Source organism: Citrus sinensis, chromosome 9 (assembly GCF_022201045.2).
Source record: "Citrus sinensis cultivar Valencia sweet orange chromosome 9, DVS_A1.0, whole genome shotgun sequence".
In the NCBI taxonomy this organism is placed as follows: Eukaryota; Viridiplantae; Streptophyta; class Magnoliopsida; order Sapindales; family Rutaceae; genus Citrus; species Citrus sinensis.
The window spans coordinates 22,690,388-22,709,110 of NC_068564.1; the positions used below are offsets into that span (position 1 = coordinate 22,690,388).

Below are 18,723 nucleotides of genomic sequence, written 5' to 3' on the forward strand. Positions count from 1 at the left end.
ATGCCGTGCCGTGCTCACTATTCATTTCGTGCCGTGCCGTGCCGTGCTAACCCGGCACACGTGCCGTGCCCACACGTGCTCGTGCTCGTGCCCACTCGTGCCGTGCCCACACGTGCCGTGCCATGGGCCGTGCCGTGCCGTGCCTAGGAAAAATAGCCCACTAAGTGTTTTTATTTTTTTATTTTTTTAAGAGCGTATGCCAAGTTGTTGTCTTATTTTTTTCAAGCTTATGTATTTTTTTTTTATCCATATGCCTTTATTTTTATTTAATAGAATAAAAAATTCAAAACTCAAGTCCATATTCAATAATAATAAATTAATAATAATAAGAGAATATAATATTAGTTGCTAAGTTTGACTCTATGGTATTATAATTTTTTTTTAGCACATAACAATAACAATAATAATAATTTTTTTTAAGGGTTAACTTAATTGTTAACTTGGAGTTACGTAGAGTCATATATCATAATTTATAATAATATTAATACATATTTATAAAATCATTATATTTATAATTTTATTTATTAAAATCATGATATCAGTTATTTATTTAATAAATTATAAACATAAATCAATTATAATTTTTTTGAAACTAAGAATTAAATAAATTTAAAAAACTTGAGCCAATAAAAGATATTAAAAGATTCAATTTCAAGTTATTTATAAAATCATAAAATTTTAAGTTTACTTTCATTAAAAAATGAAACGTGCTTATTGCGTGCTTTTTCGCGTGCCGTGCTTTGGTCCATCTTTAATTGTGCCGTGCTTTTAAGGCCCGCGTGCCTAAAATCTAAGCCCGGCACGGCCCATGTACGTGCCGTGCCGTGCCGCGTGCTCTACCGAGACGTGCTCGTGCCGTGCCGTGCTGTACGGACACGTGCCGTGCCCGTGCCGTGCCTCGTGCCGTCCGGCCCATTGGCCACCTTTAAGAATACCAAAACTAAAATTGTCAGCATGATAAAGTATGCATCAAGCTTAAAGGCTCGTAGGGATCAACACGATACTTGGCAACTTCAGCAAGGGATATCCAACACATTCCTCCTATTAATCACATAATAAGATACTGTCGTTTCTCCAAAATAATAGTGAGCTCCACAAGAATGGCCCATAACTTAGAAATTACAGTTGCCGAGTGGAAAGAAAAATACAAGTGATGAATTGCAAAGAGATTTTTCAGTAAGCTATAAACATAGCTAATTGTGAGCACTGGCCATCTTTCAAAAACACCACCTCTACAAAAACCCTGACTAATGACAAACTATATTTCAAAAGAGAGAAAATCACCAGCCAAATTATTCTGCAGTGATCTTCCTGACAAGGCTGGGCCTCATTGGGTTACTTGAGCCAGAGTAACAGCTAGAAACAAATAATAAATTTGTTGTCAATTGGTTTCCTTCCATGTCAACTTTTCTGACCTTTGCCTTGTCAACATGTCCTCGTCTAACAGCTTCTTGAACCTGGAGATCCTGATCCTTAAGCATCTGGTACACATTGCCTGAAAGGACAATCAATGGGCCAGAGTAATGAATTTTGTGACTTGACCCATAGTCAAGGTGGACCAAAATGCAAATAATAATAGAGTCAGGGCGTCTGGCAATCAAGATAGTGTGGATAATAAGCAGGCAGTCAAATCCCTAAGAAATAGGATCCGTCCTATTAGTCAAGAGATTGGTCAAGAAAACAATATTCAGAAAACCTCTAAACCTATACATAGGATGGAAAATAAGGCACAGCAAATACTAACAAGATTTCGATCTTTGTTGCCAATTCTTCCATCTTCCTTATGATAAGAACCTGCAACACCTTGAGAGTGATGCTTCTGACAATGCTTGATAAAAGATTCGGAGGCCTCTTTAAAGGATCCTGGAAACCTTAAAATTCGTTTCAGAACTTCTGGTTGAGCTGAACCAGACCTTTCTCTATGATCTCAGATAGTAAACTCCTCCTTGCAGCCACTAGAACTGATGAAAAGTCAGCACCAGTTGAAATCTTTGGGGCATCATCTGTGTTTTTTCCTGCCTTTGCCCATGCAGCACGCTAAGCCAGTGGCCCTGAATGGGAGGCTCTTTTATTATTACGCCCCTGGGGACCTGAGCTTGATTCCGCCACTTGTGATTCTCTAGGTGGATCAATAGGGAAGCCAGATGCAACTTCTTCTGGATGAGGATTAAACTTCTCACTCCGGCTCTTAGAGTTGTACTGACTTTTTCTTTTCTGAAATAATAAAGGAGTCATATTAGTGTGTTCATCAAATTAAAGTAAAGGCATATAAAAAAAATAGCACTTAATATTTGAAAAGTTATTAAAACTGTATAAACTTGGGGTAGCAGGCTATTCCTATTGAACAGCAAAAGCTTGACAAACGGACGCACACTCAAAAAATATATTGTTCGCCAATTATTGTCACAGATAACTAATCCAATTAGTTCCATTAACAAATATCAAAATTGCTTTCAACCGAAACTTCAGATGCAGTGCCAAATTGTCAGCTTTTGTATAATACTGCAGCATAGTGACATCATCCAAATGAAGATCCATAATCAACCCTTAAAATGCAATGTTGGATTGGGGAAAAAGATCATACATCTTTCATGTTATTATCTCAAAACTCCGTTGAAAATTGAAGCAAAGGTGGTTATAGATTTGTTAACTGACAAGAATGACATTTGGAGGCTTGTCAAATGAAGACAAATGGAGTAATGAGCCTTGGTCGTAGCAGGAAGGTTTTGCATGGGATGTATTGGGAGATAATGAGATAGTCTTGCATGAAACCAAATGGAGAAAAGGTGGTTAGGCCAAAACGGGCAGTAACTGCTGGCTAGCTGCAAAGTAAGGCTTAAAAGGTACCGGAAAAGTGCAGACTAAAGAACTCTCCGATCATGTTATTTGCTAAGTCAGTCACATTTGAAAATAATATAGCTTCCTTAAATTAGCTTTAAGCTTTATATTTCAGGAATGAGCTTCTGCTTTTCGTATACTTGCATTCATTTTTCTTCAGTTTAGTGGTTGCTCTTCATACTTAATACCTCCATTGCAGGAAGACTGCAATTATGTAATAAAGAAAATTCATGCCAAACTGTAATTAAGAAATAAATTGCAGTACTTTCTTGTTACTTTCTTTACATACACCTCATAAATGTAAATTTGACATGAGTGAGCAAAAGCCTAAAGATCAGATGACATAGAACTACACCATGGTAATTAAGGCATGCATTGACAATAAGTTATAAGAGAAAGAATGACGGTACAAAAGGACATTAACAATAGAAAATAATTACCTGCATAGACAACACCAATTCAGCATTAGCATCAGGGGCTGGGATGGCTTGGGACTCTCTTGTTCCTCTCCTTTCAAGGTCCACTCTCTGGCTCTTGCTTCCTCCTTGCCTACAAGATTTAAAAAATATATATATACATTATTTATCACCTAGCATGATATGAATTGGGAAGAACAGAAAAATATCACATTGAGCTGTCCACCAAATGAAAGCCCCGAAAATAAAAAATAAAACAAATAAAAATTTCCAACAATGATCTCATTATGCGATTACCCAACTAAAATGTAATCATAACCCAATAATCAAATCCAGCAAGCAATCAATTTTGATATGAAGCACTATTTCCAACAAAGTCAAACTGAAACTATAAAATTTCTTTACTGATACTGAAAAACATGCTTTAATTGTGACAATATGCACTTTCTGGCTTCTTCATCCCGTATTTTTGCATCAAATTCTTTGGTGGGAGGATACTTTTGGCAAACTGGAAGGATCACAAGGCAGGGGAGAAAGTTATCATGGTAAAGAGCTGGATAAGATAAAGCAAAAGATGTCACAAACAGTAGGGAGAAAGTTATTCACTAATTACCAAGAGAGAATTTTTTTTTTTTGAGAAATAAGGAAAATAATGCAAAAGGGGAGGGGTGGTTTGAAGAGTAGACCAAACTACTAGGGCACATTAGATATCTTCGAGCAGTATTCATGGATTCTCATTAATTCAACTCTGCTCCAAATGAGCAATGACAAAGTACTCATTGCCGATTGATAAATACATAATACCTTACAAATAAGATTTGTAGAGGTAGGTGCCATTTAGTTGAGATGGTAAAATCTCGAGTTGAAAAAAAGAGATTTGACGTTTCAACTCTGCCCACTTGAGGTGGGAGGAGATTGAGCTGCCGTTAGACTAAATGTAGATAAAATTTGTAGACAAATCAATCTAGCCAAAATTTTTCAAATTTTATCATATTGCTTTGATGTACTGAATATAAATTGTATTGTTCTTGATGTATCATTAAAATTTTTTTAATAATAATTTAGACAAATCAAATTAATTTATTGCCTACATTAGCAGGACCTGAACTATTTTCCTAATTGCTAAGAGCATGGTTGAATTTGTACTAGAGACGATATCTAGGAAAATAAAATAAGAACGCAAAGGCTAGTCTGATTTTACAGAAATTCTAACTCCATTTTCACGTACTATGTATGTTTTAGTGTACTGAATGTATTCCAAATGCAATCACTGCAACCCTTATAATCATTAACAAAACTGACCAAATAAGTTTGCTAGTATGGTTAAAGAGGAAAACATATTCCTATATGACCCGTGAATGAAATTACCATTGAAACAGGTTAAATGAATGCTTCGCGATGATAGAAAAATTCTTGCGTATTGCGAAAATATAAGCTCTCAAAGTGCATATGTAAACAATCACCTCAAAGCACTATGGTTGAAGGATTCTGTAACCAAAGCAAAAACATACAAGTTGACTTGTTAGATCATGGACAGTGAATTTATCAGCAAACATTTGAGATCAGTGAATGGGCAATGAATGAACAAGAAAAATGAAGTTGCATAACTGCTTTTTCATTGTGATATATGACGAAGCGATAGAGAGCTAGTTACCATTCGTATCTATCTGGATTTTCAGTTTGGGATAAGAATAGTTATAAAACCGAGAAAATGGCCAAAAAAATGAAACAAAAGACTCCCCTTTTAGATTTAGGTACCTCCCCCGAGATTTGGCGTATTGACATTTAGATAGAAAGTATCATCATAATCACAGAGACCTCCCTTGCCGTCTGTGCTCAGTTTCCTTGACCGTTAGTTGATCAGTGATATGTCAAAAATACCCTTGGTTCTAGAAAAAGAATTAAACACCCTTGGTGCTAAATATTAAATTAATCATTACACTTAACACCCTTGGGAAATAAAAATTTGACATCAAATATTCATCAATTGTAAAAAGAAAATAAATATATTGCTGGAAAACTAGGGCTAGTGATACTATACAGTGAAATAAATTTTAAAAATTGAACATAATACAACAGTTCAAAAGCAAATTTGGTATTTCTAATGCACAACATCCCATTGTTAACATTTGTTCAGTTCCATTGATCTTTAAAGTGATCTTAGTTGCATGATATTTTTCAACCATCTTCTTTAGCTTCAGAATTTATTCTTAATCACTAACTTCAACCATTGCCTTTCCTCTTCTACTTCTTTGTGATATGTAGCTACGTTATTTTTCATATTTTCAGCATATTCTACCTTCTTCCTTTCCAGTTATTCTTGCCAATTAGTGAATGAGCTGAAGATGAAATGGGAAGTAGAACAAAGAAAGAAAAAAGAATCTAGAACAAGAAGAGTCAGGTTACCTTAATCCTTTTCAGTTGGGCTTACAAAATTCCTACTTGCTATTTTCGAATGTAATGAAGGCTGAAAGCCTTTTTTTTTTTTTTGCTTTGATCAAAATTTTCAATGCAGTTGATTCAATTCACATACGATCAGTAGGAAAAGTATTAAATTTTTACTTGTTCATGGTTAAATTATTTAGTCAATAAAGGTGAGTTGTGCACACTAGTCCTGATATACATGTCAAAAGAAAGACAATTAGAGAAAGGCATAATTGTTCTCTGCTTTTGTTTTTTCACAAAGACTCTCTTTTCCTTTTTGACCTCCACAAGAGCATCATCTAAAAAAATAACATGAGACCACAAGTTATTCACTTAGGAACTTTCGCATATTCGATGAAAATTGAATCATTTCACCGTGCTTAACAAAAGATTTTGACAAAAACCAACACCAACTTTCATTTGAAGCATTATCATAGTCACTTAAAAATGGAAATGATGTGTTTTTAAATCTTTAAAGAAAAATTAAGTTTCTTTTTAGAAGACATAGGGATTGTAGTCACTTCGATTTAAAGCGAAAACATGATTAAAAGGTCATACATTCCCATCTTAGCATCTCATTACCCCATCAGGAATGCCACTACTGCTTCCTTCATAAAAAGAGCACATGCAGCCTCTAATCAATGTTACATAGTCATTTTAATGGTTAAGTCGCAAATAAAAACACAGGACAGCTTCAATAAGACAAATAATTTAAATCTTTTACACAAACATCATCCAAAATTTCTTCATTTTATTTGTCACTAATGCTTTTCTTATCAAGCAACAAAAAATTCTTCATTTAAGGAGCACAAGCAATATCCTTTTCAACTTCTTCAAAGCATCACAACACAAACAACAACTTCACTAATTTCTAATGTGCATTGGTATATTTAGTTCAAGCACATATTAAGAAGTCAATTCTCCCAAATAGCATCCATATCCTTCATAACAGTGCTAATCCATTTTTATTTGACAAAGAACTCACCTAAAAATCACTAATTTCTAACATCATATGTTTTGATTAGCTCATAACTTGACAAATCAGATAGCTAAAGTCTGAAAGTAACAAACAACACGCATCTTCTTCAATACATCCACAAACTAGTATCATTTTTTAATGAACAACAACACAATGCCAAAAATTTCTCTAACACTTCAACAAGCCCATTTTCATTTTCAACCAATAAAAAAAGCCCGATCTGTGATTGAACAAAATAAAATTCTAATTAATTTAAAAATATAATACATATTAAAACAAAAAAATTAAATCTAAATTTTTTTCAAAGACTAACCTTCTTTCAATTCAAGTTAATGACAGTCACGTATGACGCCGAACGCCAGTGATTTTCACCTGACACCACAATTAAGCCACCACCGATGCTTTTGTTGTTAATAAATCTAAGAAGCTAAATTTGCGGGACTTGGCAATTAAAATTTGATTTTTTTTTTTCCATCTTCAAAGCATTTAGAGATGAGGAATGTGCGTATGCTTCGGTTGATTGAAAGAGAAAATGGTATTGAGATGAGTTAGCTTAATGAAAGAGAACAACAAGCATTCTCCCATCCGTTGGCTAATGGCTTACTGATTTTCATCCGGATTTTTTTAGTGTTTCAGTGGGTTTATCATCTTTAAAGCGGCTTTTTGTTTATTTCAATTTTAAATGAGCTTTTACTAATTTACCCTCCTATATTGGCTAATCTATATACGAAATTAAATACAGACGATACAGGAGGTATATGTAACCACGATCATACTTTTTATCTAAGTGTTAATACGCCTAATCTTAGAAGAGATCCCTAAAAACTACCCTTTTAGATTAGTCTACGAAGAATAAGTATGTGCTAATTAGTTTTCTTTTCAGAAAGCATTTTGACATGTTTACTTTGTATATACTGCTAAAATAAATATACTTCTTTTCGGTTTTAAAATTATAATTCTTAATTACTTTGTTGTTGGGTGTTCTTTAACTTAAGCTTGACCCTTGAGCATTGTCCTATATATTATACCTAAGACTAACCTTATTTTTGTACCTTTATGATGGTGTATTGTTGTTCTTTCTTGACCCTAATAATAGATGTTATTATTTTTTTTTAAAAAAAAAATAACAAGTGCAGTTAGTAAACCATGAGAGAAGAAGATTATATATATGGAAAGAATACTTCTTATTCTAATATTCATCATGATCCAACAAAAAGGATTCTTATTCGCACATATTTTTAAGAAAATGATCAAAGGAAAATTAATTGGAGAAGCTCCAACTCAGGATTTTATGATTTTCAACAAGTTGTCCGGTGGCGGCGCAGAAACCGGCATACATTTCATCAAGAAAAAAGTCCGAGAGATCAATAAAAACGTTCAACAATGGCCACAAAGGCTTCTTCATTTTTGCAGGAGCTATACTTACACTAAGAAAAGAATCTTTGTAATCAATCCATACCCGATAAATCTTGCCATTGTTCAGCTTCAACTCATGGAAATGCCAGTTAGTCTTATTCTGATTGTCCTGAAACCAATATCCAGCCTCATAAGCAGCCAAAGAAGTGAGGGAATTCACGTTCAGACCAACATGGTTATTGTTGATATCATTGAATTCTTGATTTTGAAATACGTCGAATTCAATACCAAAAACATTGTTGTTCGGATTACCATCATTTGTTCTATTCAGGAAGCCAAGATGTTGAGATGCAGCAGCTCCTTGTATGCCAGCGGAAGGCACGAGGATGAAGACCAGCCCATGGCCGGGAAGTTGGCCCTTGTATGGGGTGATGGAGAAGGTGAAAGAGGTTTCAAATGAGTTTGTACGTCTTAGGGGGATCTTAGCATGATAGAGGGCTCTTCCAATGGAGAAAGTAGTATCTTGGGTGAGTGAAATGGCACCGGAATCCAGTTTTGCGCTGCCGTAAAGCAACAGTTTTGAAGTGTTGAAGCCATCGAAGGCGAACTTCAAAGCACTGGTTGGCTCAACCAAGCCTATGGTCAGAAACAACAGTAGCAGTTTGACGAAGTTCATTTTCAGCTAAACAGCTCTGCATTCTAAGGTAGCTAGCCTGGCAATAAATAGCTGCTGCTGCAGCAATAAATCGGAATTTCCTTTAAACATTAAATCCCAGACTAGATAGTCAAGGCCCCATTTGCGTCTAACTTGGCTGCTGCATGGGAAGAAATCAAAGTTGACTAGTACTAGAACTAGAATTGTCAATGTAATATTGTAAGCATCAAGCTTAAAGATACAGTGGGATCAACTAAATTCTTGGCAACTTCAGCAAGGGACATTCGACACATTCCTCCTATTAATCACATAATAAGACATGGTCGTTTTTCCAAAATAATTTATGGCTAAATAAGCTCTATAAGAATGGCCCATAACTTAGAAATTACAGTTGCCGAGTGGAAAGAAAAATACAAGTGATGAATTGCAAAGAGATATTTCGGTAAGCTATGAACATAGCTAATTGCGAGCAGTGTGCATCTTTCTAAAACACCACCTATACAAAAACCTGACTAATGACTAAAATTATATTTCACAAGTGATTTTCACCGGCCAAGTTATTCTGCAGTGATCTTCCTGACAAGGTTCGTCTTCATTGGAGGATTACTTGGGCCAGCTTAACGGCCAGAAACAAATAATGAATTTGTTGATAATTGGTTCCCTTCCATCTGAACTTTTCTGACCTTTGCCTTGTCAACGCGTGCCCGTCTAACAGCTTCTTGAATCTGGCGATCATGATCCTTGAGCATCTGGTCCACATTGCCTGAAGGCACAATCAATGGGCCAGAGTAATGAATTTTGTGACCCTTCGACCCATAGCCAAGCTGGACCAAAATGCAAAACATAAGAGTCAGGGCGTCAGACAATCATGATAGCATGAATAATAAGCAGGCAGTCAAATCCCTAAGAAATAGGATTCATCCTATTGGTTAAGAGTTTGGTCAAGAAAACAATATTCAGAAAACTTGTAAACCTATACATAGGAAGAAAAATAAGGCACAGCAAATACTAACAAGAATTGGATCTTTGTTGCCAATTCTTCCATCTTCCTTTTGATGAGAACCTGCAACACCTTGAGCATGATGCTTCTGATCATGTTGGATAAAAGATTCTGATGCCTCTTTAAAGGATCCTGGAAACCTTGCAATTAGTTTCGGAACTTCTGGTTGAGCTGAACCAGACCTTTCTCTACGATCTTCAGATAATAAACTCCTCCTTGCAGCCACTAGTCCCGTTGACAAGTCAGCACCGGTTGAAATCTTAGGGGCATCATCTGTGTTTTTTCCTGCCTTTGCCCACGCAGCACGCTGAGCCAGTGGCCCTGAGTGGGAGGCTCTTTTATGATTATGCCCCTGGGGACCTGCACTTGATTCTGTCACTTGTGATTGTCTAGGTGGATCAATAGGGAAGCCAGATGCAACTTCTTCTGGATGAGGATTAAACTTCTCACTCCGGCTCTTAGAGTTGTACTGGCTTTGTCTTTTCTGAAATAATAAATAAGTCATATTAGTGTATTCGTAAAATTAAAGTAAAGGTATATCAAAAATTAAATAAATAAAAGCACTTGATATTTGCAAAGGTATTAAAACTGTACAAACTTGGGGCAACAGGCTATTCCTATTGAACAGAAAAAACTTGCAAACAGATGCACACTAACAAAATATATTGTTCACCAATGATTGTGATCGATAGCTAATCCAATTAGTTCCATTAACAAATATCAAAATTGCTTTCAGCCAAAACTTCAGATGCAGTACCAAATTGTCAGCTTTTGTATAATACGCGGCATAGTGACATCATCCAAATGAAGATCTATAATTAGCCCTTAAAATGCAACGTTGCATTGGGTAAAAAGATCATACATCTCACATGTTATTAACACAAAACTCTGTTGAAAATTGAAGCAAAGTGGTTATAGATATGTTAACTGACAAGGATGGTATTTGGAGGCTTGTTAAATGAAGACAAATGGAGTAATAACCCTTGGTTGTAGCAGAAAAGTTTTGCATGCAATGTACTGGGAGATAATGAGGTAGTCTTTTGGTGAAATCGAATGGAGAAAAGGTGGTTAGGCCAAAATGGGCAGTAACTGCAGCTTAGCTCTAAAGGTAGGCCTTAAAAGGTATTGGAAAATTGCTGACTAAAGAACTTTCCAATCATATCATCTGCTATGTCAGTCACATTTGAAAGTGATATAGCTTCTTTAAATTAGCTTTAAGCTTTATATTTCAGGAAATAGCTCTGCTTTTCATATACTTGCATTCCTTTTCCTTCAGTTTAGCCGTTGCTCTTCATACCTAATACCTCCTTTGCAGGAAGATTGTGCAAATACATAATTAAGAAAATTCATGCCAAACTGTAATTAAGAAACAAATTGCAGTACTTGTTACTTTCTTTATATTACAGCTCATAAATGAAAATTTAACATGAATAAGCAAACGCATAAAGATCAGATTACATAAAACTACACCATAATGATTAAGGCATGCATTGACAATAAGAGAAAGAATGACAGTACAAGAGGACATTAACAAAAGAAAATAACTACCTGCATAGACAACACCAATTCAGCATTAGCATCAGGTGCAGGGATGGCTCGGGACTCTCTTGTTCCTCTCCTTTCAAGGTCCATTCTCTGGCCCTTGCTTCCTCCTTGCCTACAGGATTAAAAAAAGTATACATTCTTTAGCACCTACCATACCTACAGCACTTCAGTGGTCTTATGAATTGAGAAGAACAGAAAAATATCACATTGGGCTGTCCAACAAATGAAAGCCCCTAAAATAAAAAATAAAACGGATGAAAAAAATTCCAATAGTGGGCTCATTATAAGATTACCCAACAAAAATGTAATCTTAACCCAATAATCAAATCCAGCAAGCAATCAATTTTGACATGAAAAAACATGATCTAATTATGACAATATGCACCTTCTCGCTTCTTCATCCCGTATTTTTGCATCAAATTCTTTGCTGGGAGGATACTTTGGCAAGCTGGATGGATCACAAGGCAGAGGCTTCATGGTAAAAAACTGGATAAGATAAAGCAAAAGAAACTCAGAATGTTGCAATGAGTAGGGAGCAAGTTATTCACTAATTACCAAGAGAATAATATCTATTTATTTTTTTAATAAGAAATAAGGAAGAGAGTGATGAATAATTCAATATCATGATTTAAAAAGCAACAAAATGTACAAGCCCAAAGTACTACACAGACTATTTTAAAAACTGTATGGGAATAAAAGACAAAAAACTTTTCTATTCCTGACTAATCTTCACATCAATCAAAAGATTTCCTAAAAGTTAGGAGATTTACTTACCAATGATCCCATCAGATGAAATTCCTCAATCTTAGAAACACATGACAGCAGTTTAATCTAAAATACTTGATGGTAGATTAAGTCCCCATATGAACTGCGGTTTCCAACCCTATATTGTATAAAATCTGTTATTGTACAAAAGTTTTACCAACTCATGCTGCCTTTTAACCTGTAGTGATCTACACCTGATGTCCTCTTTCATAACATAAAGGAGTTGAAACCAAAGTGAAATACTAGAGATAAAACAATGCCGTCTTTAAATATGCAAGCCTGTGTTAAATATCAAACCCTATCACAAACTACAACCACTGACCTCCATAGCCACAAATAAGAATAGTAACTCTAAGGTTAAACAATTCTTGACATGTAAGCTTCAATTTAGTACTCCAACTTTAGTTATCAAGAAATCCTACAATAGTTCCTTGAAGCTTAATTGCACCTGCCATCCAAACCACCAACTCCCAGCAAAATTCTTTCCTTATGATAAATTGCCACATAAGAATATATGTGTGACGATAATTGCATCATTAACAGCATTCAAGAAAATGTGCATTATTTAAACTTGACATAAAATTTACAGGTTAAGGAACTGGCTTCATATGGGAAATTTTGATGACCAATAAAAATTGGATAGCAAACACTCTAGTCAACAGTGTACTGATTATTTAAAATTCTACTTGAAGCATAATGAGTCACTGAGATGTACAGTATATAAGGCACAAGCTGAAGTTATCATTGGAAATCTTATATATATATAAAGAAAGTAAAATATCTGAGCACATATGAAGACAAAATAAACCCCTGCCAGACTAAAAATCTAGAGTTTTTGAAAAATTAGTACTTTGATTTGCAAACAAGAGAATGTCCAGCTGATCACCAATCAAGATTAATGGATTAACACCCCTTTATGAAAAAACACAATGCAAAAAGGGTCTAGGAATCATCGAAAACATAATATATGTGTTGATTTATCAAAAAATTCACACCTCACTCCTAAGAGCAGATGCTGCAGATCCACGATCAGCTGGATCAATAGAAAGAAGGGTCTCCATGAGCGCTAAAGCTGGTGCAGGAAAATCCTTAAATGTTTCAGCAACACAGCGTTTATAAGGCTGTTGGGGCTTAAAGATGGTTGCATGAGGCAGCTTAGACTTTCTCCAATAATCCTCAGAAGGTGAGCCACAAAGCTTAAAAATTTTATGTAACTGCTCCACCTACAAGACAAAAAGATGCAAACTTTTGAGTAATTAAACTAACTAATGGTGCTACTTAGAAAGAGCAAAATAAGACAAAACAAAACAGAAGAGAGACTATGCTAGGACAACTTGTATCAGAAAATCCCAAAGTTCCAATCATTTATTTGGTAGGGGATAAATACGAAATAATATCCTAGGTGCGAGATTGCTACTCAGAAGAAGTATAAACAAATACATATAAACTGATATACAACTGACTGATTTTTATTTTTTTTTTCAAGCTCAAGCAAGGAACCAACTAAGTATGGAACTTCTCCCAGCTTAAAGGAATCATACAGGAGAAAAATTAGCTTCATTGATTCATGACATTCTTCAAGTGGTTGTCACTAATTGTAAAAGAGGCCCCAGGACTCATCTTCAACAGATAATTTCTACTAAAACAATCTAGAGAAATAAAACTGAAGATATATGCGATATCAATAATTTCTGAAAAACAGGTACAACTTAGTTGGCTACTAGAATTACTCGAAGCTACATTTTACTGTCAACTCCAGCGTATTTAGGTCAACTGTAATAATTTTAAGTCCGACTAGCCTGAAACCAGATCAAACCACATCCATCCGTAACAGCCGAGCATGAAATAAAGCAGTAAACTAAAGTCTCCAAAATATAAGCCACATAGTTACATGCATTTCTGAATAGAATTATTCTCTTATAAAAGTCATGAACTTATGTATGAATCAGGCAGATACAACAGAAAAATCTAATCACTATCTAAATCAAATCAGGACTGTTATCTCACAAAATTTTGGGTCCAACTATTATTAGGAACTTTAACCATGGGCATTATTCCTAACAGGAAAACCTTGCAGCAGAAATATCCTGTTAGGACCATAAGAAGTTAAAGAAAGTAGATTTCTAAATGTAGGCAGAAAATCCCATAATTTTCCCATTCTATTTAAAAATACCTCAGTTCTTCCAGGCATTATAGGCTTGCCAGCATACAATTCTGCAAGTATGCAACCTGTACTCCATAAATCCACAGCAGTGCCATAGTAAGTTGCTCCCAATAAAAGCTCTGGTGGCCGGTACCAAAGAGTTACAACACGGCTTGTCAAAGGCTGATTTTGATCGGGATCATAAAAACTAGCCAGGCCAAAGTCTGCGATTTTCAGGATGCCATTGTTGTCAATTAAAAGGTTGGATCCCTTTATATCACGATGAAGGACTCCACGGCTATGACAATGATCAAGCCCGCACAAAAGTTGTTGCATGTAACATTTAACCTGCCCAAAAAAATAAACACTTGATACCTAAATGTATCTGCATTTAATAATCTAGCTTCCATGTAATTGATATATCAAGCTTAGGTACACAATTAACATCATTTTCAGAAATGAAATTTAAATACACAGTTCTAGCTATGGAAAATAAAAAATTGGGGAAAAATAATCAAAAACACCTGTGCTTCTGAAAATTTCAGTCCCGGATGTGAGGCAAGCCCAGCCAGATCATGTTCCATGTACTCAAAAACAAGATACAAGCTGCAAGACATCCTTGATGTAACGAGGCCTTCCAGCTTTATTACATTTATGTGATCAAGTCTGCGGAGAATATGGATTTCCCTTGCCATAAAGCGAACACTCTCGGGCTCCAGGTTATCAAACCTTACTTTTTTCAGAGCAACAATTTTCTTTTGATCAAGATCACGAGCCCTATAAACATTACTGTAAGTTCCCTGGCCAATCTGCATTGCAATATGTTGTCATCAAACTATAAATCAAAACCAGCCTCCAAGTGAAGTCAACCAAAGTGGGCATTGGAGAAGGACAAAAAATTGAAGATAAATCATGGTAACTACTCACTAAATAGAATGATCTGGAAAAAATAGAAAGGGACTCCCCAAAAACAAAAACAAAAACAAAAAATGTAAATATTAGCAAAATAGTAGTCAAAAAAGGGGAAGGAGAAAAGTAGTGATGGGCACAAAATTAGCTAAAATTCCAAAAGTGCAGTATCAGCTTAATTTTAAAGAGAAGTAGCATGCATAATCCAAGAGCTAGCAAGCAGTCAAATATTACACAAGCAAACATGCATGTATGCTTAAAACTGTTGATACGCATCATAATCCACAAATTTCAATCATCTAAAATCATGCGCATTAGTGTGCAATATCTTCAAGTTTCTTCATACCTAGTCAGTTACACTCAAATTACCCACCAAAGTTCAGTTCTCCCTAACATTAACTGGTTTTCTATAAGAACTAACTATTACTCTGAACATTATTTGAACTCTGCAGAAGTAGAATGGATAGTTCTATAAGAATCTGAATTCATGGTGATGCTTCTTGGATGTTTCCCAGGCTATACTTCACATTCTTGAACAAAATCCAAAAGTTAAAATCATAATTTCATCTAAGGATAGATTTGTATTATACACATGTACCATAAATAACTCCATAGATATATGACCAGAAATAATTTTTTTTTTTAGGAAACCTTGAGAGCTTATGACACAAAGTTAGAGCTGTTTGGTAAATGTTCCCTCTCAAGATAACTTATTATCATTCGTTATCCAGATACAAAACTGATAATAAAACTATCAAGCAATTACTAATTCATCACAACAGCAAATTCAAAAAGGACAATATCGATGTGCAAATAAACACTATATGACAATATTTATGCACCACAATAATCAGTGAAGGAACATACTTTATCCAGCTTCTCAAAGGAATCTGCACGCCGTGGCACCCATCCCCGGATAGCTTCTCCAGCCACTGCAGCTAACCAGGCTGGCCACCCAGCAGCAACCTGCTCCCCTTCCGAAGCTTTTGGAATACTACCCATCCCTGGATGATGTTGGGCAACAACATATTCCATCTTCTCCCTCTTCCGATCAAAATTCTCGCCATGCAACCGAACAGAGCCATTAACCTGCTTATCAATTAACATTGCTCTTCCATCGTTACTATCAAATCGATCTTTCACTCGATACACTTCCTCTCTCCTTGAGGAGGTTGCCCTGGATCCTCTTAAGTCTGACGAGGCCTTGCTTGAGAGACGCTCTCTTGGGCTCTCTTTACTATCTTCAATAGCAGAGGGTTTAAAACAAATGCAACCCATTATTGACCAACACCACCCCCAACACAACCTTCCTTCAAAATCAATAGTTACCCTTCAAATATCGCATTTTCACTATACTACAATCCTCTTCTTCTATACCCATATTTAGTAAACTCTATATCACTAACAACTTTTTCAACTAAATAAAGGAGCAAATCCAACTCAAGTTCAAGATTCACTGAATGCAGCCCAACTCTCACACCATCAAGTAAACTCTTTCCACTAATAAGCAAAAATACTTGCAACCATATTCAGTGCATAATAGCTTGAAAATGACAGTTCCAGAGCATCAACAGACATCTTCACTACCAAAATCCAATAAATTCACAGCTCAAGAAACTCAAAATCACTGCTTCAGCACAACCCAAAAATTTAAAAAAAAAAAAAAAAAAACCCTAAAAACTCACAAGCCCAATTCTGAAAACACGAAAATGTTCATCTTTGAACGCAAAGTGTGTACCTTTTGAGCATGCTTAATCTTCTTGCCCCTGATTCAAGCAAACAATTGCAAAAAGATCAAAACTTTGAAACTCGAAAAACAAAAAATGAATGATCCTGGGTTTACAGATCTAGGGCACTCATAGAGAGAGACTTTGGATTTTGGTGAGAAGCCTTTAACAAACGTATAGTAAAGAGTGTAGTAGTTATTTCACAGAAGCTGAAAAAAAAAAAATTTGTTATTTTTATTTATTGTTTGCGTGTGTGGAAGTGGAATTATTGTTTGCTGTTTATGATAATAATAATTAAAAATAATAACAATAATAATAAATAAATAAAATATGTATAAATAATGCGCAGAGGCGCAGCTTTCAGTAAAAAAGACATTCTTATTTTATGTGATTTTGTAGCCACGCGCTCTATGTTGACGGCAGTTCTTCTTCTTCTTCTTATTTTTTTTTGAATATTTATTTTTAAAATATATTTCTTAATTAAAAAAATCTTTTTTGTACTCTTACATATTTGGAGGAGAATTAATTAGATTGGGCTTTGTAAATTTAGTTGAAAATTCATTAGTGCACAAAAATGAGACTAACATATTTTACAATATTTTTGTTATATATTTTAAGAGTCATTTATAATGATATTAATAAAACGATTTTAGTAAATGAATAGATTTAATTGATAATTTTGTTAAATCATCTGATAAGCCAAAAAAAAAAAAAACACAAATCTCTTTTGAAAACACAAGAATTTTTCGAGTAACAAATAAGAACGAAGATAGTATTGAATAAGCGGAGACGCGTGATTTAAAAGTCCTTTTAAATTACATTCATCAGTTAAGCCGTGACTCCTCAAACTTAGTTAAGATGATCCAAAAAATATGATTTTTTATATAAAATTTATTATTATTTTGCCCCATACATATTAAATTTATTATTATTTTTATTCTTAATATCCTTAACTAGAATAAAATTATATTACAACTATTGTATGGTACCTCTCTTTTATCTTTTATGATTGGACCCGTTGCTTTTGTTCTTGTTAACAATTTATTGTAATATGATAATTTCATATTTTCCCATTCTTCTCTCGTCCATATTCTAGCCTTAACCAATGCCACAAGTAAAGTCCATAATATGAAAAACAAAAAATAATTAAATTGGCCCATCTCACAACCTCTTGGGCGCGTGTGGTCCACGTGCCTTCTGAGAAAAGTGCAATTACCAACCCTCAAGAAATTTCACTCAAAGGAGTCAAGTGCTTTCTAAAAGTTGAATGAAGGTCGTTGGATTTTCTTTTGCTATTTTCAGTTTTATTTTTTATTTAATAGTTATAATGTTAGGTGGGAGAGAAATTACCCTCCACCTCGCTCACACAGTACGCAACACACTGTGCCTTTTAGCCGGCCCCACGCTAATTAAATCTGATTTTTTTTTTTGCCATGATTATCATAAAGTTTTCGATAATGCCATGGCCTAATATTCTATATAATTAATCATTACCATGCCATTAGTTTTTTTTTTTTTTTGAATACTGTTTATACAGGACTGTAGGTATTACAATTAATATTTACACACAGATTCTACAATTGGGACCTTCATCGTGGCATGTACTCCTCTGAAGCGCTGCCCAAATTCTTCAAACCCTCTCAAATATTCGAGGGTTGTCCACTCTACTCACATTTCGTGAGGAATAGACTGGCTCCACTCAATTATGTGATAATTGAGGAAGGATTGTAAATAAGCCTCATAAATACTTTTATGGAGGCTCGAACCCTTGCACTCATTATTCTAAGTGCAAGGGCTCTCCCACTGGACCAAAGGCCCATTGGTTACCATGCCATTAGTTGATGATGCTGTTTTAGTCTCACTTGCTCTTAATCGTTATTCATTCACATGTTTCAACATCTAACAAATGGCAATACAATAACTATATCCGTACTGTTTATATCGTTGGGATGAAATTAGTTTTATT

The 18,723-nt window shown here is 35.0% G+C and overlaps 2 protein-coding genes across 5 annotated transcripts; both read right to left on the minus strand.

Annotated features, from left to right (window-relative positions):
- Positions 1–836: 836 nt before the first annotated feature.
- Positions 837–8,689, minus strand: LOC102628272 (lectin-like protein). Its single transcript, XM_052434091.1, has 6 exons — positions 7,995–8,689; positions 3,279–3,387; positions 2,091–2,214; positions 1,914–2,015; positions 1,416–1,495; positions 837–923 (listed from the first exon to the last, which is right to left on the minus strand). The coding sequence occupies exons 1-6, from the start codon at positions 8,687–8,689 to the stop codon at positions 837–839; spliced, it is 1,197 nt and encodes a 398-aa protein (XP_052290051.1).
- Positions 3,279–16,999, minus strand: LOC102626724 (probable serine/threonine-protein kinase At1g54610). 4 transcript variants are annotated; one of them, XM_025095598.2, is made up of 10 exons: positions 16,769–16,999; positions 15,898–16,657; positions 14,646–14,930; positions 14,152–14,469; positions 12,974–13,201; positions 11,599–11,699; positions 11,217–11,325; positions 9,682–10,152; positions 6,971–9,492; positions 3,279–3,387 (listed from the first exon to the last, which is right to left on the minus strand). In XM_025095598.2, the coding sequence occupies exons 2-9, from the start codon at positions 16,306–16,308 to the stop codon at positions 9,286–9,288; spliced, it is 2,130 nt and encodes a 709-aa protein (XP_024951366.2). In that variant the 5' UTR covers positions 16,309–16,657; positions 16,769–16,999; the 3' UTR covers positions 3,279–3,387; positions 6,971–9,285. The 4 variants fall into 4 exon arrangements, with proteins under 4 accessions (XP_024951366.2, XP_052290440.1, XP_052290439.1 ...); XM_052434480.1 differs by adding an exon at positions 4,718–4,742 and having other exon boundaries at positions 15,898–16,999; XM_052434479.1 differs by adding an exon at positions 4,623–4,742 and having other exon boundaries at positions 15,898–16,999.
- Between the last annotated feature and the right edge of the window lie 1,724 nt (positions 17,000–18,723).

What these genes read in the sequence shown, in the direction of transcription:
- LOC102626724 (XM_025095598.2), bottom strand. Translation starts at nt 16,308, where the DNA reads ATGGGTTGCATTTGTTTTAAACCCTCTGCTATTGAAGATAGTAAAGAG. An exon ending in TAATGCCTGGAAGAACTGAG is followed by an intron (nt 13,202 to 14,151) that starts GTATTTTTAAAT and finishes TTTGTCTTGTAG; the next exon opens with GTGGAGCAGTTACATAAAAT. An exon ending in CGGGATGAAGAAGCGAGAAG is followed by an intron (nt 11,326 to 11,598) that starts GTGCATATTGTC and finishes TTAATCCTGTAG; the next exon opens with GCAAGGAGGAAGCAAGGGCC.
- LOC102628272 (XM_052434091.1), bottom strand. Translation starts at nt 8,689, where the DNA reads ATGAACTTCGTCAAACTGCTACTGTTGTTTCTGACCATAGGCTTGGTT. An exon ending in GACTTTTTTCTTGATGAAAT is followed by an intron (nt 3,388 to 7,994) that starts GTATGCCGGTTT and finishes TAAATCTTGTAG; the next exon opens with GCAAGGAGGAAGCAAGAGCC. An exon ending in ATCTGAGATCATAGAGAAAG is followed by an intron (nt 1,496 to 1,913) that starts GTCTGGTTCAGC and finishes TTGTCCTTTCAG; the next exon opens with GCAATGTGTACCAGATGCTT.